The sequence below is a fragment of the Guillardia theta genome (genome assembly GCF_000315625.1).
Source record: "Guillardia theta CCMP2712 unplaced genomic scaffold GUITHscaffold_37, whole genome shotgun sequence".
Classification (NCBI taxonomy): Eukaryota; class Cryptophyceae; order Pyrenomonadales; family Geminigeraceae; genus Guillardia; species Guillardia theta.
Genome location: NW_005434637.1, coordinates 397,421 through 416,644, shown reverse-complemented (window position 1 = coordinate 416,644; position 19,224 = coordinate 397,421). Strand labels below are relative to the sequence as shown.

The window sequence follows — 19,224 nt, the reverse complement described above, 5'->3', positions numbered from 1 at the left end:
CGGCAGCGGCCAAGAACTTTGGAAGCATGAAGCGACTGAGCAGCAGAACAATGTCATCGTGCTTTAGCTCCTCCCTCTGCTCCTCCTTCTGCTCCCTAAACACGACCTCTTTGCAACCTGTTGTTTTCTATTCCTCTCACCAAGAGCTTGTCCGCTCCCCACGAAGCCCAACGTCAGCACGCAGCCATCATACCACGGCGTACTATGATGGGTCCTCGCGAGGCCTGACTTCGGCATATGAGCGAAGGCTGAAAGGATCGGTTTCCAACCCGAACCGGCTCTATGTCAAATGGTCCTGGGGAGCTGTGAACGGAGCCAGGCATCGTCACGTCTCTCCTAACAAGTACAAGAGTATGTCTGACCGAACTCCGATGCCCCTGGAGATCGAACGAGCTCAGATCATAACCAAAGTCACGAGGTATCAGGACGAAGCAAGGTTGCGCGTCTCCTCTGATCCGAGGAAACACCATCCTGAACGTGGTTTGTGCAGTCGGATATGCGGAAAGCGATGGGCGGACATAACACAGCCCGAGCTCGACTTTGTCGACAAGACTCTGGACGAGGAGGTCGGATTACAACTTTGCTGATGGTTGAACGCAACTGACATGTCGTGGCAGGGTTTCAGTTCGGCTCTGGTGAAGAAGTCTCACAAAGTTCAAATGGACTCCTTGAACAAGATTACAACGACTCTCACGGATTTCGGCATCGAGTATACTATCTTGACCTCTGGTCCTTTAGACTGGATCACTGGCTGTCCTGCACTGACGGGTGATGAAGGTGAGAGCTTTACAAGCTCACTGGACGATCCGGATGATCCCAGTTCATCATCACGCACGAACAGCGCGTAAGTCCTGGGCCCTTGGCATGAAAGCAATGTTTGAATGTTTTCGGTAACCATCTGCTCTTCAGCAGGAGACAAGAGTTGTTAAACGGGAAGAAGTATGATATCCTGATATCAGCCGGTGGAGATGGAACGTTCCTACGCGCTGTAAGCATAAGGAGATCAACCAGAAGATGTTCTTGATGCTTGAAACACAGGCTTTGGAAAACAAATCTGCTTTGCCTCAGGTTTCTGCTTTGAAATCCTTTTGTTCTCTGACGTCAAAATGCAAAGATTGGGATCAACACAGACCCAACAAGGAGTAGAGGGTACTTTTTTTTGCTGAGAAGCATTTTGCAAGATTGTTCATTTCCATCACAGCAAACTCTGTGCTATGGATGCATCATCATTTGGAGTCGCACTTCAGCGCCTGAAGGAGGGGAAGTTCAGGTCGAATTCAAGTATGAAAGTTTTTGGTTCACGACTCTGGCAGATGGTTGAAACGAAATCGTTTGACTGTCAGATTATCCAAGGCCAACACTCTAGGATCATCAAGCGAAGACCTTCATACCATTGAAAACTTGGCTCTTAATGAGGTCAAGTCATTTTCCAGCTCCCATACCAGAGCCGTTGATTTTTTCCAGTTCATGAGCCCATTTTTCATCATAATTCAGCTTTTGATTCTGTCTGAAAGTTTTGGCAGGTATTTGTCGGTGAAAAAGATCCATGCCGGACCTCTATACTAAGAGTAAGCACAGAAAGTGACACAAGATAGAAGTTGATAGCCCCTGAAGGTCAGAGCCGACGATGATGCCTTTGAAAGCTACAAGTGCAGCGGGATTCTCATCAGGTAAGACTTGAGTCGCAGAATGACAGTGGATGATATGAATCTGCGACTAGCACTGGGACTGGAACAACCGCCTGGTCCTCGGAGGCTTCCAAGATCAACCCACAAGATGTGATTAGACTGTAATGGGTACCAGCACACGGTGACTGTCAGAAAAACAGGTGATTATGGTCCTGAGAGGAATAGAGAGGGTCTACAGCCAGATCAAACTAGACAACATCTTCAGCAACGGCTTTGTAACACTTATCTCCCGACCCTTCTCTCTTTGATCTTTCTCTCAGGATGCTGGCGCTGTTTCTTCAGCTGCCAACGAGGCTGCTTCCCACGACCTTCTCCCGCCAGACTCGGAGGAGATTCAGATGCTGGTGAGAATTCTTGCTGGCCTTCTTGCATGCTCAAGGAGAATGTGACGAAGGTGAGGGAGCCGATCATCAATCCAGGGCAGAACGAGAAGGGTCTCTGCATTTGGCAGGGGCAGAGTCCGAGCAAGGTAAGAGGAGGAGGAGGAGGAAGAGGAGGAACCAATCATGTCCCTCCAGGCAACTTTAGTGGGCGATGGGCAGGAAAACATTGACTATTCGTCGTTGAGAAGTGAGGAGGACGAACATAGTCGCTGTTCACTGACAACTGACGCTCTTTTGCCTCCAACTTCACAGGCATCTGTAAGCGCGTGACAGTTCACTCCGCTGGCAAAAACACAAAACTGGTACCCTCACACGCTTGCCTCTTGCAGATTCTATCCTTGCTATCCAGTTCCCTCCCCTCCCCTCCCCTCCCCTTCTGCAAGGTTGACAAGCACCTTTGAAGGTGCTGGACGGAAGGATCCATGTGCCGCTTGAGAGAGGATGGGAAGCAGAGATTTTTGTGGACCCAAAGAAGGCCCTCTGGTCTTTTGCATTCGATTGAGGAGGAAGAGAAACCGAGCCGCTGCTGCCATAGAGTTGGAAAATGGCATCTGAAAGAAAAGCTTGTGATACCATCGCACAGTATTCCATGAAACAAGTCAACCAACCAGATTGATTCCAGTTGTAACTTGGAGCGCACTAGTCAAGCTCTAGAAGCCTTCCTTCAAACATCACAACCTTGTGGCATCACAGCCTTTCCCTCACCTGCACACCTTCACAACGATGTGGGGGTAAACCCTATATTGTGCAGGCCCCATCAGTCATAGAGAACGACTCCTATCTCTCTCCCGTCTTTGAACAACTTGTCTCTCCTCGTTTGCTCTGCCACATCCTGCAGCCTTCGCAACCACTGCGCAAAGATCAGCCGAGAAGCCCCGAAGCTGCTCCCTCCCACCTGCGAGACTTGGGAGATGCTCCTCCTCACATTCATCGCTGCGATCGTGAGGGGCCGCTGAACTTGGCAGGCATCTCGCAAGAGAAGGTCGATGAGGGAATCGAAGGATACGGCAGCTGCTGCTCGAGGTCGCAGAGCCTCGTTCAGCTCACCCCAGGCGTCCTCGACGCTCCTCCAAGACCCTGGAGACTTCTGAGTGAGCAGGGAGACTTTCACCCTCCCAAACTCACTTGCATCCAATTCAAGCCGACGGCGGAAGAGAGCGCACCAAGCAAGAACAGGCTTGGAGGAGAATGACGGGTCTTGTTCCATGTCAAACCTCGTCTCAAAAATCTCTTCTGATGAAATTTCTCAGTCTATCACACGCACGTTTCCGTCTTATCACCCTGATCAAACGAGCGAGCAAACTGCATGCAGACTTGCTGCTTGGAGAACGATGGAACACCATCGGACGGCTCTCTGTTAATTGAAGTCATCATAGGTGAACTCCCCATCTCTTCCCCACCTGTTGTTGCCGCAAAGAAGGAACAATAGACCTCCGGGCTTTATCATCTTTCTCATCCCCTTGCAGTGCAGCTCGGTTAATCACGAAACAGTCAAAAGCTTCTCAACCACCTCAAGCTGCTCTGGAGATTCTAGAATGCTTGCAGCGCTGCCAGCATCCAGTACAACAACAAGGTCAAAGTCGCCGTTAAAGCTCTTTGTTTTCTGCTGGGGAACAGCAGGGGAAAGAGGTCTTGACTCGTCCCTTATTCGCTGCTCCAGAAGGATATGTTGCAGGATCAGAGTTTTGCACGAGGTGTGCTGGGCAGCGGCTGGTGTCAAGCCCTGCGCCTCTTGCTCTAACATTCTCATCACTACATCGGAATACTCCGCGAATCCTCCTGAGACGAATCTCTTCAATGCACGTTTAACGTCAAGAAAGGAGAAGGGTTCTTCTCGGGCAAGCCTCGAAAGCTCTCCTTTCACGAAGACACATCGTTCAATCAGGCCGGCAGAGGCTGCCCGGTGTTGCGCTCGGTAAACTATCTCCTCATCCGCGTCCAGTCCGACCTGATAGCGAGAGCATAAGCCTGTCGAAAGAACGGGAACCACATAGAGGAGGAAGGAGCAGGAGCAGGAGAGGACAGGGAGCAGAAGGAGCGAGCCGGAGAAGGAGAGGAGCATAAACCAAGTGTCTTGCACGCACCACATTGCATCGCAGCCGTGCGAGCCAAAGAGGCAACGGGCTCACGCCGGGAGAGATTTGCATGCAAGTCCAATCGGCAATCGAAGGTTTGCAACCCACCTGGAGGGAACAATCATCAGAGTTCCTGCAAAGAGTGTAGCTGAATGGGTGTACATGAAAGTGCTTGGAGAGCTTGCGAGCTGAAGTTTCCGACTTCCGTCGCTCCCACGCTCGCATAATGGACAAGTACCGCCTCCTCTGCGTCATTATCTGTTGGTTCACATCATTTTGGATCTCAGTCCTCCGCGTCTCGATCTGATCTCTCAGCTTCTGAACAAACATATCCTGCATGCTCTCGTGAAGGTCCGATATCTCCCTTTGGAACGCCGTGAACGTGGCAAGCTCCGCGTCCGCTATCAGGGCCTTCAAGCCTTCGTCGTCGGGGAGCCCTTTCATGGAATTGAGGAGCGCGTAGATATCACGGATCTACACGCGGTACCAGTGAGATGTTGGTGTACTACATCCAGTCTGAACTCACCTGATTCGCCAGGAGCCTTCGCATGCTCAGCTCCGCCCGCTCAAGTCTGCTCGCTCGCTCTTCTTCCCCTTCCTGGTCATCCTCGAACGCGACGTGCTGAAATGGACGATAAGACATGAAGATCGTGACAAAGAGACAAGTAGTTACGCAGTGGAAAGTTGGAGGCGGCAAGAACAGATGGGCGGTTTCATTCAGATCCTGACCGGTCTCGGCTTCACCTAACCTGTTGCTCTCTCCTCTCTCCTCCTCCTCCTCCTCCTCATGACCTTCATCATCATCTTCTTTCTCCTCATCCTCCCCCCTTGTCTTCGCCATCCTCATGCTAGCTACAGTCTCGACATATCTCCCCGCCGCTGCCGCCTCCAACTGCCGACAACCGCTCCCCACCGCCGTATGCATGCTGCCACAAACTATGTAACGGTCATAACAGTCAAACATGTTTGTTAACCGCTGTGTAACTGGTAATACAACGGACCAGGTAACCGTTACGGCTCTTCGCGCAATGGCGCGAGCTGAGGGAATGGTGTGGGCGGCGGCCGGGGGCGCGGGAGGGACTCTCCTCCTGCTGCTCTTGTTTGCGAGCAGTCACCTTGAATCTGCTGTACCTGGACGAGTGACGATGTACAGCAAGGGAAGGGCCCAGGTCAACGCTTCCTACATCCTACTTGCCCGCCCTGTGCTCACTTTGATTTGCAACAGTTGGCAAAGGCACGAATGCAGAGCCTGGCATACACTTTCACGCCGGAAGAGAACCCTCTAGAAGACTTTGATGCAGGATACAAGGCGCCTGCTTACTCGTATACCCCTGAGAAGAACCCTTTCGATAACTTCGAGGGCTATGGGTTTTCAACGTGAGGATCTAGGCAGCTCGTAACTTGATCGAACCCTGACACGTCTCTGCATGCAGCACCTCGCACTCGACTGGTGAGAGCCCATACCCTCCTACAAAGGCTGCGGATACAAAGAACGTCTGGGAAGACCTTCCAGACAAGTATCCCTTCGATGAGCGCAAGAACGGACTGAAGGTGGGCTGAACAGTCGTTTCTCTTGTTCCCTCACGCAGTTGGAATGTTAGGAGACGTTTCACAACTGGCAACATTTTGATTGGAAGGAATCTCCGGCGCAGGCCTTGAGAGAGGTGAGTGAAGGAGAGCAGGAGGTTCCTAGAGTGAAATGTGCTGCAGCCGAATGTCTGGGACGATCATTCAGACGCCAGCCAAGACAGCTCATGGCAGGTGTGTGTTTTCCTCTCCAGTGTTCTCCTCTCACCTCTGTGATCTGTTTGCTCACTGCGCTGAACTGCAGCTGGGCGACAAGATGACATTCAACTTCAAACACTACGAGGACGATTCCTTCGATCAGGTCTACCAACTTGCGTCTTCCTGCCTTTTGGTACTTGTCGCTCACGCTGCTTGCCTGCAGGACTCTTCGACGAAGGCACTGGGAGAGGTCAATGTGTGGGATAATGACAAGGTGAAGAGAGACAGCCATGTGAACGCAGGGCATGCCCTGACATTCCTCCGCAGTTGCACCCTGTTTCTGGGTACACCTGGGACAAGACGCCCAAGTCTGTGGTTGACGATTATAACGACCCCAAGAGCGGGACAGAACAGAATGTCCTGATGAACTACAAATACCCGGATTATTAAAGATGAGATTCGTTGGATCTATTCACAAGTTGTCCTGTACAGCAACAGGTTGGCGCGACCGCGAAATATACATCATCAACATTTGGAACACATTTCAACAAAGGCTTCAGTCTTGATCCTCTGGAGGAGGTGGTGGAATCTACACGACGACAAGTAAGAGACAACTCAGAGGGAACTGCACATCTAGATCGAAGGTAACGTGAAACAGTGATCGGACGTACCTGCTGGACCTGGGAGCCTGACAACAGGAGGGTGACCTGAGAAAGCTGGTTTTCGACAAAGATCTTCAGCTCTTCCGCATGAGCTTGTAGAGCTTCACGCAAAGGGAGTGAGCTGGGAGGGAGGAGACGAGAAGTGTAAGATAAGACCTTGCAACATCGACTCGGCGATCTGTTGCTTCAACCCTTCTAGGTCCGCTCCCTGTCCATCCCAGTGAGAAAAGACTTGGCACGATCATCCGAACAGTGCTGCACCTCAAGAGTCTTGACCTCATTCCTCTCCATATTCTTGATCTTCTCTCTGTGCTCTCGGACCTAGCTGGGCGTTCAGCACTGAGGGGAATCCTCTTTTCCCCTCCTCTCCTCCACCTCATTGACAGAAAGCTTGGGATCCCCGGATACGTCAGCGAATGATAGCAGCTCCTCCACAGTCTTGACTCCCATCCTATCCAGCGCCTTCTCGTCTCCCCTGCCCAGCAACTTCAGAATTCCTCCTTGCACATCCTCGCGCACAACCTGAACAGCAGTTGGAACTCTCGTTTCGTTAAGTTCTCACGATCGAAGACGCTGCGGACGTCGTAGATTCCGAACCTTCCCGAGTCCTTCTTTTCGTCCTGCATGGAGATGTTATGAACATGCAACGCAGATGTCGGAAGCGCATCACCATGCTCAAGAGCTCATCGACTGACTTCACCGTCAAGGTCTTCCAGAACTCCCTTGCTTTCTGACGCATGAGGCTTGTTCCAGTCACGAAGTTCTTCGACTTGTCTGCCAGGGACTCATGGACTTGATCATAAGTCTTCATGACCACGGCAAGGAACATGTTGAGCATGATAAACAGCAGAAAGATCACAAAGCTGATAAAGAGGATAGGAGTGACCGTCCTATGGACATTAGCAAGACTTTGATAATCTGATTGGCCAATGATGATCTGGAAGAGCGAGATCATGCTGTATTGGATGCTAGAAAAATCCTTGAGCTGCGAACCGTACGCGAGGGTGAAAGCCTTTGAGTAGCCCACATAGAAGATGAAGAGCAAGACCACAAAGGTCTTGAGATGCGACGCTGAACCAGCCAGGGTCCCCGTGAGCTCCCTCGTTCCAGGAGAAATGGCTTCCACGTAATTGAGCAGGCCTATCCAAGACAGCAAAGCACTGGCTCCAAACAGCAGGTTGTAGAAATCCTCTTGGTACATTACACTGAGCCACGGAAAATTGTTCGCCATGTCCCCTTGAGGCACCATGTCTCCTATTCTTGATATCTTGCTGTCAAGTGTAACTCGAATGAAGAGACCCCAGACGAAGAACGAGTACTTGACCATGCTGAGATAGTTCCACCCATCTCTGAAGAACGCGATCCCTCTCCTGAAGAGTTTGACAATATCGATGATCATCAACACCCCGAGCGCATACCCGTAGATACAAAGTTCCCAGATAATCCACAACTGAGACATTGACTGACGCAGGTCACTCACTCGTATCACATAGCTCGAATAGAAGCCTCCGGCTGCCGTCAACTCTATCAAGACTGTTGTGACACTGAAGAGGTTCCGAGCGGGGAAGAATACCGCAAAGTCCATGAACAATGCCCTTGTTGATTCATCGATAAATTCGTATTTCTTCAGATCCTGGACTTCAGCCAACATGTCCTCCGTGGTGCCATTCAGCCAAGCAACATATCCACCAGACGTGTACACGTTGAGGAGTGTTGCCTTGGAGTCTTCGACATAACAATCTGTGTAGCAGGGTGTGTACCTGTACCAACTCTTGCCTGAAGGCCAGTCGATTCTCAGCCCAGTTGGATCTTCAGTAGGCAGAGTCCCGCCCCCATCATGGGTCTCTTGGGTATCCACATCGAATGATGGATACATTGCAATCTTTACCCCGAGATTTGAGTTGGTGGTCTGTCGAACTCTCAGCTGCCGAATCCTGAAATAGTTCATCAGCACGTTCCCCCCTGTGACAAAAACCGATGGGTTTGGCTGGATTGTAAGGCAGCACAAGCTCTCTTGGTAAAGTGGACTAGACGGAGTCAGGCAGATCTGGTTCTTGCTCCTCCCGTCAGGCTCGCAGCGGGGATCCAGCTTCGTGAGGTTCGTCAAGGAGATCACCGGGACGATGACGTTCGAAAGGTAGGTGTAGATGTCATTGATATAAGCCATACTCGACAAAGAGTAGGTGGCAGGTACCCCGTAGCCCCCTGAGTTAGCTACGATGTTTTCCACGGCTGATTTGGTATCGTAGATAATTCTAGTCTGGGTATCGCCGTAGACGTAGATGAAGTAGACCGAGAAGATGATCAAGAAGATCAAGTAGACCGCTAGGCTGATCATGTCCCATTTGAAGGCCCCTTGAGCCTCCTTTCTCTGACGAACCTTGAACTCCAAGATCTGCTCCACTGCAATCTTCATCTGCTGGAACTCCTCAGCTTGTGGATCCTTCCGGGCATCCAGGTCCAATCTGCTCTCACTCCATGCCGATCCTGGCACGCTATACGGCCGCGCGTTCTTGTCCTGTCCTGGCAAGTACTCCACGTCGATGTCCTTAGCCTCCCCAAACCCCTTGCTTGCTACTTCATCGTTGATGAGGATGTCTAGCTTCTGACTTCCATTGGAAGTCCTCCTTCTACTTTGGGCTGTCAGAACTCCGTTCCTGTCTACCTTCAAGAAATCGTTCTGGGAGGCAGATTCTACCAGAGGAGGGGGCCCACCCTCACTTCGACGGCCAGTGTCTAGGTAGTCGTCTCCCTCCAGCGCCGGAGCATCGCGGAGTGACAGGGTTTCAATCTCTGCCTCCTCGTTGGAAAGGTCTGGAGGAACCTCACCAGGCACCATCGTGGCTTCCTCTTTCAACCCCTGCATGGTCTCGCGGTAGAGATTACACCTCTCGCATCTGCTCTGATCAAGATGGTTCCGTGAATTTCATCATCTATGAGGACGACGTCAGATTTTGTGGTGCATATTCCAAGCAATCCTTCCACTCCTTCCTTCCCCTCTTTCAATCATGATTCGCTCCTCTCCAACTCGTTTTTTGACCTCGTCTATTCTGGTCCCATGCCCTGGCTGCATGCTTGTTCCCTAGGCATGACCTCACTTTCCTCTCCCCCTTCCTCTATCCCTCTCCTTCCCCTTGGCCTCCTCTGTCCACCTTCTCCTCCTCCTCTTCGACATGCTCTCTGCTGATCTCCTCAACCATCTCGCCTTCTACTCCCCTGCCCCTACAGGCTACTCAGTCCTCACCTCACCCACGACAATGTCGGTTGTTTCGAGCCGTTACAATATCTAACGGTTGTACTGCAGTTACAGACGACAACTGCTTTGCAACGTGTATGTAACGGATTTCGAAGAGCCATTCTTTTTTCCTGCGGCGTCTCTTAAGAAGCACAAGGCCGACAATGGTGAGACATACGACAATGGGCAGAGGCGTTGCGCGCACGCTGCCTCTCCTGCTTCTTGTGATGGCATGAGATCTTTGATATGAACCTGTTAGAACTTTGTGCAGCTTGCTGTTCCTCTTTTCGTCACCCTTCCTCCCTGCCCATATGTTGTGTTTCCTGATCAAACGGCACCTTCGCATCGTCGCCTCTCATCTTCGAAGAAATCAAGATTGGCAGGATTCGACTGTCATCACTTCCTCCTGATATACTTAGTATTCCCACTCGAACATTCCTTCATGTTGCCTGTTGCTTCGAAGTGGCTCTCTGTTTGAATCCGCGATTGCAAGTGTTGCCACAGCACAATGTGAAAATTTGAATGCTGGCGTCAAACTGACGATGAAATTCCTGCAGTTCACTTCTCTTCACTGGAACGTTACTGGAACCCGCATCAACGTCAGCTCCCGTGGCTCCCAGCCATGGGCTGAGGGATCCCTCATCCCTGGCTCCAACTACTCTGCCCAGGTCCTTGAAGTGACAGGGTTGCGGTTGATGCTGACCAAGTTTGACAGGATGACCACGCTGGCCTCAAGATCGCAGGATTGTAAGTCGGTGAATTGGGTTAGGTTGTGCTCTATGACATCTCAGTTGCATTAAATCAGTACTGATCGTGAAGAATGAGTTGAACTTTTAACTGTTCGGGCGTTTTTGGTGTCCGCCACTGGACTGGCTGTGACTCGTCGATGTACAGCTTGTCACTGTGGGCAAACCTGCAGCTCTTCGTCGCCTCTTCCAGCTCATCCTACCGCTCACCCTCCTCGCCGAGGTTGACGAGTCTGCATCAAGTCTCCTTGTAGATTCCTTTCGCATGTACAGTGGGCTGCTAAACTTGGTCGCAAAGGCTGTGGAAGCAGCCGGGCTTGTAACAATCCTTCTCGTTTCCTTATCTTCGTCTCCTTCCCTCTTCCCGTAGAGAACGCTTCCTCCCAGCTTCACGGAGCTTCCCCCATAGAGGAAGGGACCTCCACGCCGCGGGTAACGGCACTCGCCTGGCGGTGAAGGCATGGACGAACCTCGTCGGTCACAACTTGGCACGGGGTGAACGTGGCGCCACGACTTGTTGACGATCTGAATGCAGATCGAGGGCAGTTAGCACAGGAGGCAAACCAACGTCCGTGGAGGGGATCCAGTATGTTTGTCGGGGCCCAAGTCTTCAAAGGGAAGACTCCCACAGCGCCAACACTGCCTTGAACACACACTACCCCTAGGTTATCCAAGTGAACTACCCATTCTCATGACACAGAGGTGAACTCACCTGACCGGCGGCCCCAAACTCGGAACTTCCTGCCCTCAATGTGGCAGGTCATCGCAAGCGACCACTCTAGAGCCTGCGGTCCCCGGCCGATCAATGAGCTCAGGGCTCGTGTCATGCCAAGATGGCCGGTCAGAGCGGACCTGGCTGCACTTACAACATGGTTTACTTTTCAAATGAACATCGATCCCGACTCTATCTATCAGCAACCCTGGCAGCATGCGAATGGGACCCGGACGAGCTCTGAACGACGCCATGTCCAACAGGTGTACAAGAGGAGCTGCTGGTACTGTGATCCCTATAGCTGCAGGTAAACAACATGATTATCATGTCGCCGATCATCGACAGCATCTCCCTCATGCACAACATCTTGCACTGCAGCAGGCATATTCTCGCAGTGGAAACAGACGATTGGAGTGCGTATTACTTCTACGCCAACCACGGCCGTCGAGTGACGACCATTGGGGGGTGTAGGTTGTATAGCCCCAAGGGAATAACCGGTATCGGCGTTTGGGACCAGATGTAGATGTACATCTTGAGATTCATAACCTGTAAAACTCGAGCATTTTGTTCGTTTATTTGTGTTGAGGTTACAGAAGCGGGCGTTGTAATGATCACATCATACTCAACCTTGTACATTCTGCAATGCCTTGTTGAGCTCCTCGATCTCCTTCTGTTGGCGCATAACAGTGAGGATTGCACTCCTGACAAACAAGCTCGAACCTGCATCTCGGATATACTTTCAATCTTCTTCTTCTGATCGGCATTCAACTCCTTCCCTGACTTCTCGTCTTCCCTCAATGCCTCAGCCTTTGGAAAGTTCGTCACATCGGTGAGCAGACATCAACCTCAACCAACTCACCTGCTTGATCTTCTTATTCACAGCTTTGATTCTCTTGTTGATCTCTTCCTCATTGGTGTAACTCTTCGGTCCATCATCTTGCTTAGCGTTCTGGTTTGGCACACTGTCGATCCCTGCAGCAGCAAGCGCCTTCTGCGTCTCAGCAAGAGCTTGTGCTGCCTCCTGTTCTCGCTGAGCCTTCTCCTTGGCCTTCTTCTTCTTCATGGCAGACTTGCTGATCTGATGCTCGTCCTCATAGGCGCCAGGAGGAAGCTGCCGACCCAGCGCTGAGGTGTTGCCGCCGACCTTGGACGCTTGCTCGTAGTCATGCAGGGAGAACGTCGGCCTGGCATTCCCTGCGTTGTCCTTCCCTCGCAGATGGGGAGGGACGTAAGCCTTGGGTGCCGCAGGCTCGTTGCTCGAGGTCGAGGTTGCAGACTTGCCCCCAGCCCCCGGGCTTGCAGGTCGATCAGGGAACGTTCCAGCCTTGCTGGGTCTCCAGGAGATCTGGTAGAGTTGATGAGGAAGCTTCTCCTGGTGAACGCTAGTGCCGTCATACTTGAAGATCGTGAAGCCGTTGTCCACCCTCAGTCTTGGGAACAGCGTTGCTGTGAGGAAATACCGCGAACAGGGAGACCAGGACCAGTTGGTCGTGCCAGGTGCCTTCACATTCGCTATCAACTTCTTCCTGTTGTTGTCCCAAAACTCCAGATTTCCAGAGATGTTTCCAAATCCTCCAAGGAGCAAGAATCTACCGTGAGGTGCCCAGGATATCGTGTTCCTCGAGCCGGTGCCAAAGTCGAAAATGGCCTTGCACTTCTCATCGAAGAGAGTGGCCTTGGCTGGCATGAATCCGTAGACTACGACGAATTCCTTTCCTGACGGGCTCCAGGCTACATCATGGATGGGCCCCTCCTTGGACAGAGCCACATTGCCCTCCGTTCTCCCGTCAGCCGAGAAGAAGGTAAGCTTGGACTCCCCGTAGTAGCTCTTCCCGGTGGAGTCGACATCCGTGCTCGTGCGGATCACAACGGCTGTCCCTGTTGGGCTCCACAGGAAGGAAGCATCGTTTGCTCGAAACATCTTCTTGGTGGCCACGGGCTCGGTCACATTGGGATAGGAGAAAAGCTTCATGGTTGCAGGCTGGTCCTTGACTTCCGGAACGAACGTGGCGATCTTGTAAGGCAGAGGGCCGGGTGCAACGCTGAAGGCGCTCAGCTTCTCTTGCTCGATCTTAGCAAGCACGCCCTTCTTGATGTCCTTGCCGTTGTAAAGGTGCACTCCATTGGTGATCTGCATGCAGGCAATCAACTCGTCCGACGTCCACTTGAGGTAAGGCCAACTCTCCTTGCTGAAATTCTTCTGGCTGAATGCTGAGAGCTCAGCGCCACTCTTGCTGTCCCACACACGGAGGTTCCCCCCACTCTTCTGCAGGTCATCAGTTAGCCTCTCCCACGTCAGCAGGAAACTGCCCAAGGGAGAGAATGAGGCAACAGCAGCACTCGACTTGATCCTGCACTGCTCCTTTCCGCTGATCGTGTCGTACACCACCACCACGGCATTGTCAGAATCGATCGCAGCGACGAGTGACCCATCGGGAGAGTACTCGACGTCAATCTTCGCGTGACACAGGGCAAAGGACTGTGCGGCATTGTAGTCGTACTGGTAGCTTGCGGTGGAGGGACCTGCCTTGAGCTTCAATCCCTGCTCGTCTCGGAGCAGGAGCTGATGTGTCTTGGGGTCCATGGCGTGCGGGTAGGAGAAGGTAACTCAGCAACAGGCGGGTGGCGGCGGAAGAGGAGGAGCGGTAGGTGCGCCGGTTCCCTCAGATCGGGGACATAGCACGTGGCGGGGAAGTTGCCCTAACAAACCAGTGGTCATCTCTTGGGGATAAGGGGGGGTAGGGGTGGTCATCTCATAAAGGACAGTAAATGAGGCAGGCCCGGAAAAAAGGTTAGTTGGTCGGAGCGGAGATGAGGGCCTCCTGGTTTTCGAATCGCCTACACGCCTGTGGGCCATGGTGGCAGCATCGGATGCGAGAGGGAGGAGGGGGAGGACGGTGCTACCTTGCTGGAGAGGTCAAGAGGACTGAGATCTCCGATATCACATGGTCATGGGCAAGCAACAGGAGGGCCTCCCTGGCTCTGATCCAGGAAGGATGAAGTGTGCAGACATCGCTCTTTGTAGGGCCGAGCGAGCACCCTTGGCGGTCATTTCATCCAATGAGATGAACCAGTTGGTAGGATGCGCGGATGAGCAAAAAGATTCCCTCTACATACGCTCTCGCAAGCCTGCGACTCGCAAGCCTGCCATGAAAGTTGCCGTGGATAAGTGTTTGAAATACACCAAGAGCGCCACGGCAAAGGAGGAGAACGGGTCGCAAGTACACACTGCCACGCCAGTGAGAGAAGAGCAAGCTTCGAGGTTTTGTTTCCAGCCCGTCTCTCTTCAGTCTGATAAAGTTTTTTATTGCAGGTCAAAGGAAACGAGCAAAGCAGAGTCCCTGAGGCATCGCGACCTTGGTGGCCAGCCGTTTGCAGGTCAAGGCAGTTTGATATCCGAGGGTGGGAAGAGAGAGGTCAGCAAGGCTATGCACTGGATACAAACGCAGATATCGAGTATGAACGAGAGCCTGGGGGCATGGGAGACGACGATGCTGAACCCAGACACGTCGGAAGAGATCTTGTCAACCCCATTCGATCTGCGACAACTGAGCTTTGTGTGCAATACGCCATCGGTGCGATTGTACCGCATCTCAGGCGGATCGTCCGCGGACTTTGTCTGTGGGCACTCAAACGGAAAGGAGGACGCGCAGCATGAGATTCAAGATTTCTGCAGGTAGGCCGCCAGGTTGACCGATGCTCGCTGACGGCACTTGTTTGTCACTTTGCCTCAGTGCGAGGGCAGCTTGCATGTCAGGAAGCTCCTGTCCCAGCACCTGTATGGAATCGCGGACTTTGATGTACGTGCCTTGTATGCAAACAAACGGAGAAGAGCAGGATGGTGAGAACTGTTATCTTGATCTGCTCCCTTGATGTCCATGTGCGACAGACTCTGAGTATGTGCTGGAGTTTGAGTTTGACGAGAGTGCCGAAATCACGGTAGGAATGAAAAGTTTGGGGGGGGGGGGGGGGGGCGACGACGACGACGACGACGAGGAGGGTTGTTTGAGATCAGCCACAGGGAGATCAACTGTGTGCGATGGAGGCTTGCGCTGCAGCGATGTCTTCACTTTACGTCTTGAGACGCCGACTGCGAGCTGTGTTGGACGAAGGAAGGGCCTTGCACCTTCGTGAGAAGAGGAGGAATGCTTCAGTAGCGGCTGAGAGGGCAGCGAGAGAGAAAGACGTGTCTGAGCTGCTTCAGACCGCGTTGGAGCTGCAGGTCTGCCGCCCATGGATGCTGACGAACTTGGTGGGATGACGGGGGGACGTTGGCAGAACGAGAACAACAAGCTGAGAGATGAGAGTGCGGCTCAGTTGAGCAAGGTGAGGGCTGAGGAGGAGGAAGGTGGAGGAGTGAGAGAGATCCAGATCAAGAAGCTGCAGAGGATGAACCACTACATGACTTCCAGCATGTTGAACAGCGAGTGAGACTTGACGTGTCCCTGATAGTGCCAGCGGTTCTGATTGATGTCCATAGCAGCGATGTTCCTGTCTCCGGCGGCAAGAAGGGAATGCTGAGATCGATGGTGAGAGGAAGAAGAGCTTCAGTTGTTGTGCTGACGTGTCAGCAGAAGACGTTCAGGTCTCCTTCGGAGGAAGAGCTGATGAGAGAGAACGACAAGTTGCGAGTGAAGGTGGGAGGAGAAGGAGGAGGAGGAGGAGGAGGAAGGGAGAGGGGGAAAGGGAGGGACGAGGTGGTGTTGACGATGGGAATGATGGCCCGCCTCGATATGCAGAACCTGCAGCTCCAGAACGAGCTCTTTGAAGGGAGCAGAGTGCTTGACATGCTGCGATTTTACGTCGAAGAAGGGAAGAGAAGGTGAGATTGCGATAACAATGGTTGTGATGAGAGTAGATGTTGGTGATGGTAAATATGATGATGATGATGTGAGAAGAGATAAGAATGGTGGTAGATAAGAATGGTTGTGATGAAGTCGGAAGGGTGTCGACCATCATGACATGGTTATGACGTGTTATGTACGCAGGAAGCATGGAGCCAAGTGTTCACATGGTGACAATATCTCTGTCGGAGGTTTGGTAAACTCACATGTTCATCTCTTCAGCTCCTCGACCTGCAGACTTGGAGGAGGTCACAGTCGAAGATGCAAACCTGATCAACAGAATCAAAGGCGATGACGGCAAACTTGAGTCCATTCAGAGCTCATCGATGTTGTCAAGTCAATCTGGCATGCTTGTCGTGGGCTCGCAGAGGGATCAAATTGCAGATGAAGGTGCAGTTGTCAACTGCGACAATTATGAGGAGAAAGATGGGCAGAGCAGCTCGATGATGGCGAGAACGACAGCGGCAGGACAAGCTGGTTGTAATTCAAACTCGGAAGGAGGCAGGAGAACAGGCGATGCTTCTGTTGACATCGCGCTTGTCAAACGAGATGTCAGACTGCTGCTCAGTGAGGTCAAGTGCCTGAAAGGCGAGGCAGAGACGATCGCTAACGCCAACAATCAAGTCCTTGAAAGCATGCTTGATCATGTGAAGAGCTTGCTGTGCAAGCAGATGGAGGAGGAGAGAAGCTTCGACGAGGGCATGAGAGCCCTCGGAGCTGGCTTGTCTTGCTTCTCCTCACAGCTGCTCGACATCGATGATCGCCTTTCCTCCTTGGTTGACCTGCTGGCAAACTTCTCTTTGAGCAGACAGGAGGATCCGATCCGCATCAGACGGCTAGAGAAACAGCTGGAAGAGGAGCGGAGGCGGGGAGGAGAGCTGACAGGCGAGCTGGAGGAGGAGCGGAGGCGGGGAGGAGAGCTGGCAGGCGAGCTGGAGGAGGAGCGGAGGCGGGGAGGAGAGCTGGCAGGCGAGCTGGCAGGCGAGCTGGAGGAGGAGCGGAGGCGGGGAGGAGAGCTGGCAGGGCAGCTGGAGGAGGAGCGGAGGCGGGGAGGAGAGCTGGCAGGGCAGCTGGAGGAGGAGCGGAGGCGGGGAGGAGAGCTGGCAGGGCAGCTGGAGGAGGAGCGGAGGCGGGGAGGAGAGCTGGCAGGGCAGCTGGAGGAGGAGCGGAGGCGGGGAGGAGAGCTGGCAGGGCAGCTGGAGGAGGAGCGGAGGCGGGGAGGAGAGCTGGCAGGGCAGCTGGAGGAGGAGCGGAGGCGGGGAGGAGAGCTGGCAGGCGAGCTGGAGGAGGAGCGGAGGCGGGGAGGAGAGCTGGCAGGGCAGCTGGAGGAGGAGCGGAGGCGGGGAGAGTGTTTGCGATGGACGATGGGAGCAAGGATTCAGTGTCTGGAGGAGACAGCAGGCAGTTTGTGCTCGGAAGTGTCGAGGTGTGTCCAAGAGGTTGAAGAGGTGATGGTGATGGAGGGAGTGTTGCTGCGAGACATGCGATGGAACTTGTTGACTTGTCGGGAGTTGGCAGACAAGTTGGACAAGTCGATCAAGATAGCAAAGATCCTGAGGGATGAGGGAGAAAACTTGGAGAGTGAGGTCAAGGAGATGACGAGAGGGTTTGAAAGGAGCCTGCGCATACAGGTTGCAGCAGAGGCGAAATACAGGCTGATGAAGATGGAGAATTCGGTCTCATTCGAGCGATTCAGTTCGATGATGTTGAGCGTGAGCGTGATAGAGGAGCTGCTGCTGCTGCTGCAGTCGAGGAGCGCTGAGGCGAAAGGAGAGAAAGAACGAATCATGGGAAGATCTGAGCCTGGATGGGAGGAGGAGGAGGAGGAGGAGGAGGAGGAGGAGGAGGAGGAGGAGGAAGCAGACCTTGCCTCTTCAGGAACTCCAAGCGCCTCGAGATCAACGAAGGTGACAATAGAGCCAACAAGTGCAGGAGCAGGAGCAGGAGCAGGAGCAGGAGCAGGAGGACAGGGACACAAGACGGAGGGGCCGACGGCTGAGCGTGTCGTTAGTCCATCGACCGAGGACGGAGGAGGAGGTGGGGGTAAAATCCCTGGTGACGTCATCAGCGTGATCAGGCAGACGGAGCGGACGTGTGCAACGCTGGAGGCCCTTCATGCCGGGATCGTCTGCTTGACGTCAGGGAGGCTGGCGAGCTATGAGGAGAGGTACAGGAAAGTGTTCAGAGAGCTGGAGGTCGACGTCCTTGCGGAGCTGAACAGCGTCAAGAACAAGTTCCACAAGCTGAGGAGGCTCAACACGAACCTGATCTTGACGAATAGGCTGCTCCAGGTGTTCTGCTCCTCCTGCTCCTCCTGCTGCCTCCCTCTCTCCTCCCAGCTGATCTCCTCCTCTGTATCTCGTCCTGTCCTCCCTCAGTCTTCATTGCTCCCTCTCCCTCCCTCTCTTCCTCTCCCGCCCTCTCACCTCGCTCTCCCATCTCCCCTTCTCCTTCTTCTCCCCCTCTCCTGCTCTGATCCACTCACTCTCAACCTCCTCCAGCAAGAGAAGGAAACCTCCAGGTCTCTCTTCCTCCTCGCGCGCTTCCTGTCCTGGAAGGCTGCAGCATCTTCCGAGCAGCTGCGGAGGAAGGCGAAGGAGCTCGAGAGAGCAGAGCAGGAACAGGTCAGGGCGACGGAGGAGTGGGAGGAGGCGGAGAGAAGAGTCAGAGAGGAGAAGGAGAGAGGAAACAAGCTTGAGCAACAGATCATCTCACTCAAGGTCCTCTCTCCACATTCCTCCTCCTCCTCCTCCTCCTCCTCCTCATGTTCCTCCTCCTCCTCATGTTCCTCCTCCTCCTCACTTCTGCCTCCCCCACCTTCTTCCCCTCCCCCTTCTTCCTCTTGCCTTCAACCCCTCTGACTCTCCTCCACTGAGCAGCAAGATCAGCTTTGGGCTGAGCGCTACATCGCAGAGGAGCTGCGGGAGGCGCTGAGCAGGACAAGGAAGGGGAGAGCGGCAGTGAGCGAGATGATGGAGGAGGAGCAGGAGGAGGAGCAGGAGGAGAACACGACGAGCTGAGAGGAGGAGGAAGAGAAAGAGCGAGGAGGAGGAGGAGGAGGAGGAGTAAGGGTAACCTTAATATGCAAATGTCCATGTCAAACAATATAACTTTTCATTCAGGAATTATGGTGTTCTTCTCCCCTCTCAATACC

General features: G+C 53.2%; 6 protein-coding genes across 6 annotated transcripts; 3 read left to right on the top strand and 3 right to left on the bottom strand.

Moving 5' to 3' along the window:
- Window positions 1-371: 371 nt before the first annotated feature.
- GUITHDRAFT_109105 (hypothetical protein) lies at window positions 372-2,573 on the top strand (the record flags this gene model as incomplete). Its single annotated transcript, XM_005831984.1, has 16 exons — window positions 372-436; window positions 491-566; window positions 618-729; window positions 778-844; window positions 910-988; window positions 1,039-1,068; window positions 1,115-1,149; window positions 1,202-1,270; window positions 1,314-1,416; window positions 1,524-1,568; window positions 1,615-1,670; window positions 1,721-1,778; window positions 1,829-1,903; window positions 1,949-2,032; window positions 2,083-2,157; window positions 2,475-2,573. The coding sequence occupies 16 exons, from the start codon at window positions 372-374 to the stop codon at window positions 2,571-2,573; spliced, it is 1,128 nt and encodes a 375-aa protein (XP_005832041.1).
- A 255-nt stretch (window positions 2,574-2,828) lies between these two features.
- Window positions 2,829-4,789, bottom strand: GUITHDRAFT_109104 (hypothetical protein; the record flags this gene model as incomplete). Its single annotated transcript, XM_005831983.1, has 9 exons — window positions 2,829-2,921; window positions 2,997-3,148; window positions 3,197-3,304; window positions 3,352-3,425; window positions 3,472-3,530; window positions 3,582-4,019; window positions 4,156-4,254; window positions 4,309-4,620; window positions 4,673-4,789. 9 exons carry the CDS (start codon window positions 4,787-4,789, stop codon window positions 2,829-2,831), a joined length of 1,452 nt encoding a protein of 483 aa, XP_005832040.1.
- Window positions 4,790-5,192: 403 nt separating this feature from the next.
- GUITHDRAFT_139329 (hypothetical protein) lies at window positions 5,193-6,185 on the top strand (the record flags this gene model as incomplete). Its single annotated transcript, XM_005831982.1, has 8 exons — window positions 5,193-5,315; window positions 5,372-5,523; window positions 5,580-5,697; window positions 5,784-5,810; window positions 5,857-5,907; window positions 5,978-6,034; window positions 6,095-6,145; window positions 6,174-6,185. 8 exons carry the CDS (start codon window positions 5,193-5,195, stop codon window positions 6,183-6,185), a joined length of 591 nt encoding a protein of 196 aa, XP_005832039.1.
- Window positions 6,186-6,325: 140 nt separating this feature from the next.
- GUITHDRAFT_163413 (hypothetical protein) lies at window positions 6,326-9,399 on the bottom strand (the record flags this gene model as incomplete). Its single annotated transcript, XM_005831981.1, has 7 exons — window positions 6,326-6,460; window positions 6,543-6,634; window positions 6,690-6,741; window positions 6,795-6,854; window positions 6,909-7,008; window positions 7,056-7,153; window positions 7,204-9,399. The coding sequence occupies 7 exons, from the start codon at window positions 9,397-9,399 to the stop codon at window positions 6,428-6,430; spliced, it is 2,631 nt and encodes an 876-aa protein (XP_005832038.1). The 3' UTR covers window positions 6,326-6,427.
- A 2,384-nt stretch (window positions 9,400-11,783) lies between these two features.
- Window positions 11,784-13,908, bottom strand: GUITHDRAFT_94821 (hypothetical protein). The gene is made up of 3 exons (XM_005831980.1): window positions 12,086-13,908; window positions 11,947-12,033; window positions 11,784-11,896 (listed from the first exon to the last, which is right to left on the bottom strand). The coding sequence occupies exons 1-3, from the start codon at window positions 13,808-13,810 to the stop codon at window positions 11,849-11,851; spliced, it is 1,860 nt and encodes a 619-aa protein (XP_005832037.1). The 5' UTR covers window positions 13,811-13,908; the 3' UTR covers window positions 11,784-11,848.
- Window positions 13,909-14,171: 263 nt separating this feature from the next.
- On the top strand, window positions 14,172-19,090 carry GUITHDRAFT_139326 (hypothetical protein; the record flags this gene model as incomplete). The annotated part of the gene is made up of 15 exons (XM_005831979.1): window positions 14,172-14,465; window positions 14,540-14,642; window positions 14,676-14,801; window positions 14,824-14,902; window positions 14,961-15,067; window positions 15,116-15,165; window positions 15,248-15,448; window positions 15,544-15,653; window positions 15,710-15,755; window positions 15,801-15,863; window positions 15,975-16,048; window positions 16,215-16,261; window positions 16,293-18,361; window positions 18,572-18,694; window positions 18,950-19,090. The coding sequence occupies 15 exons, from the start codon at window positions 14,172-14,174 to the stop codon at window positions 19,088-19,090; spliced, it is 3,633 nt and encodes a 1,210-aa protein (XP_005832036.1).
- Between the last annotated feature and the right edge of the window lie 134 nt (window positions 19,091-19,224).

Bases quoted from the DNA above. Each gene is read 5' to 3' on its own strand.
- GUITHDRAFT_94821 (XM_005831980.1), bottom strand. From the start codon at position 13,810: ATGGACCCCAAGACACATCAGCTCCTGCTCCGAGACGAGCAGGGATTG. The intron at 12,034-12,085 runs GTGAGTTGGTTG...AACTTTCCAAAG, and splicing joins TGAATAAGAAGATCAAGCAG to GCTGAGGCATTGAGGGAAGA. The intron at 11,897-11,946 runs GTTCGAGCTTGT...ATGCGCCAACAG, and splicing joins AAAGTATATCCGAGATGCAG to AAGGAGATCGAGGAGCTCAA.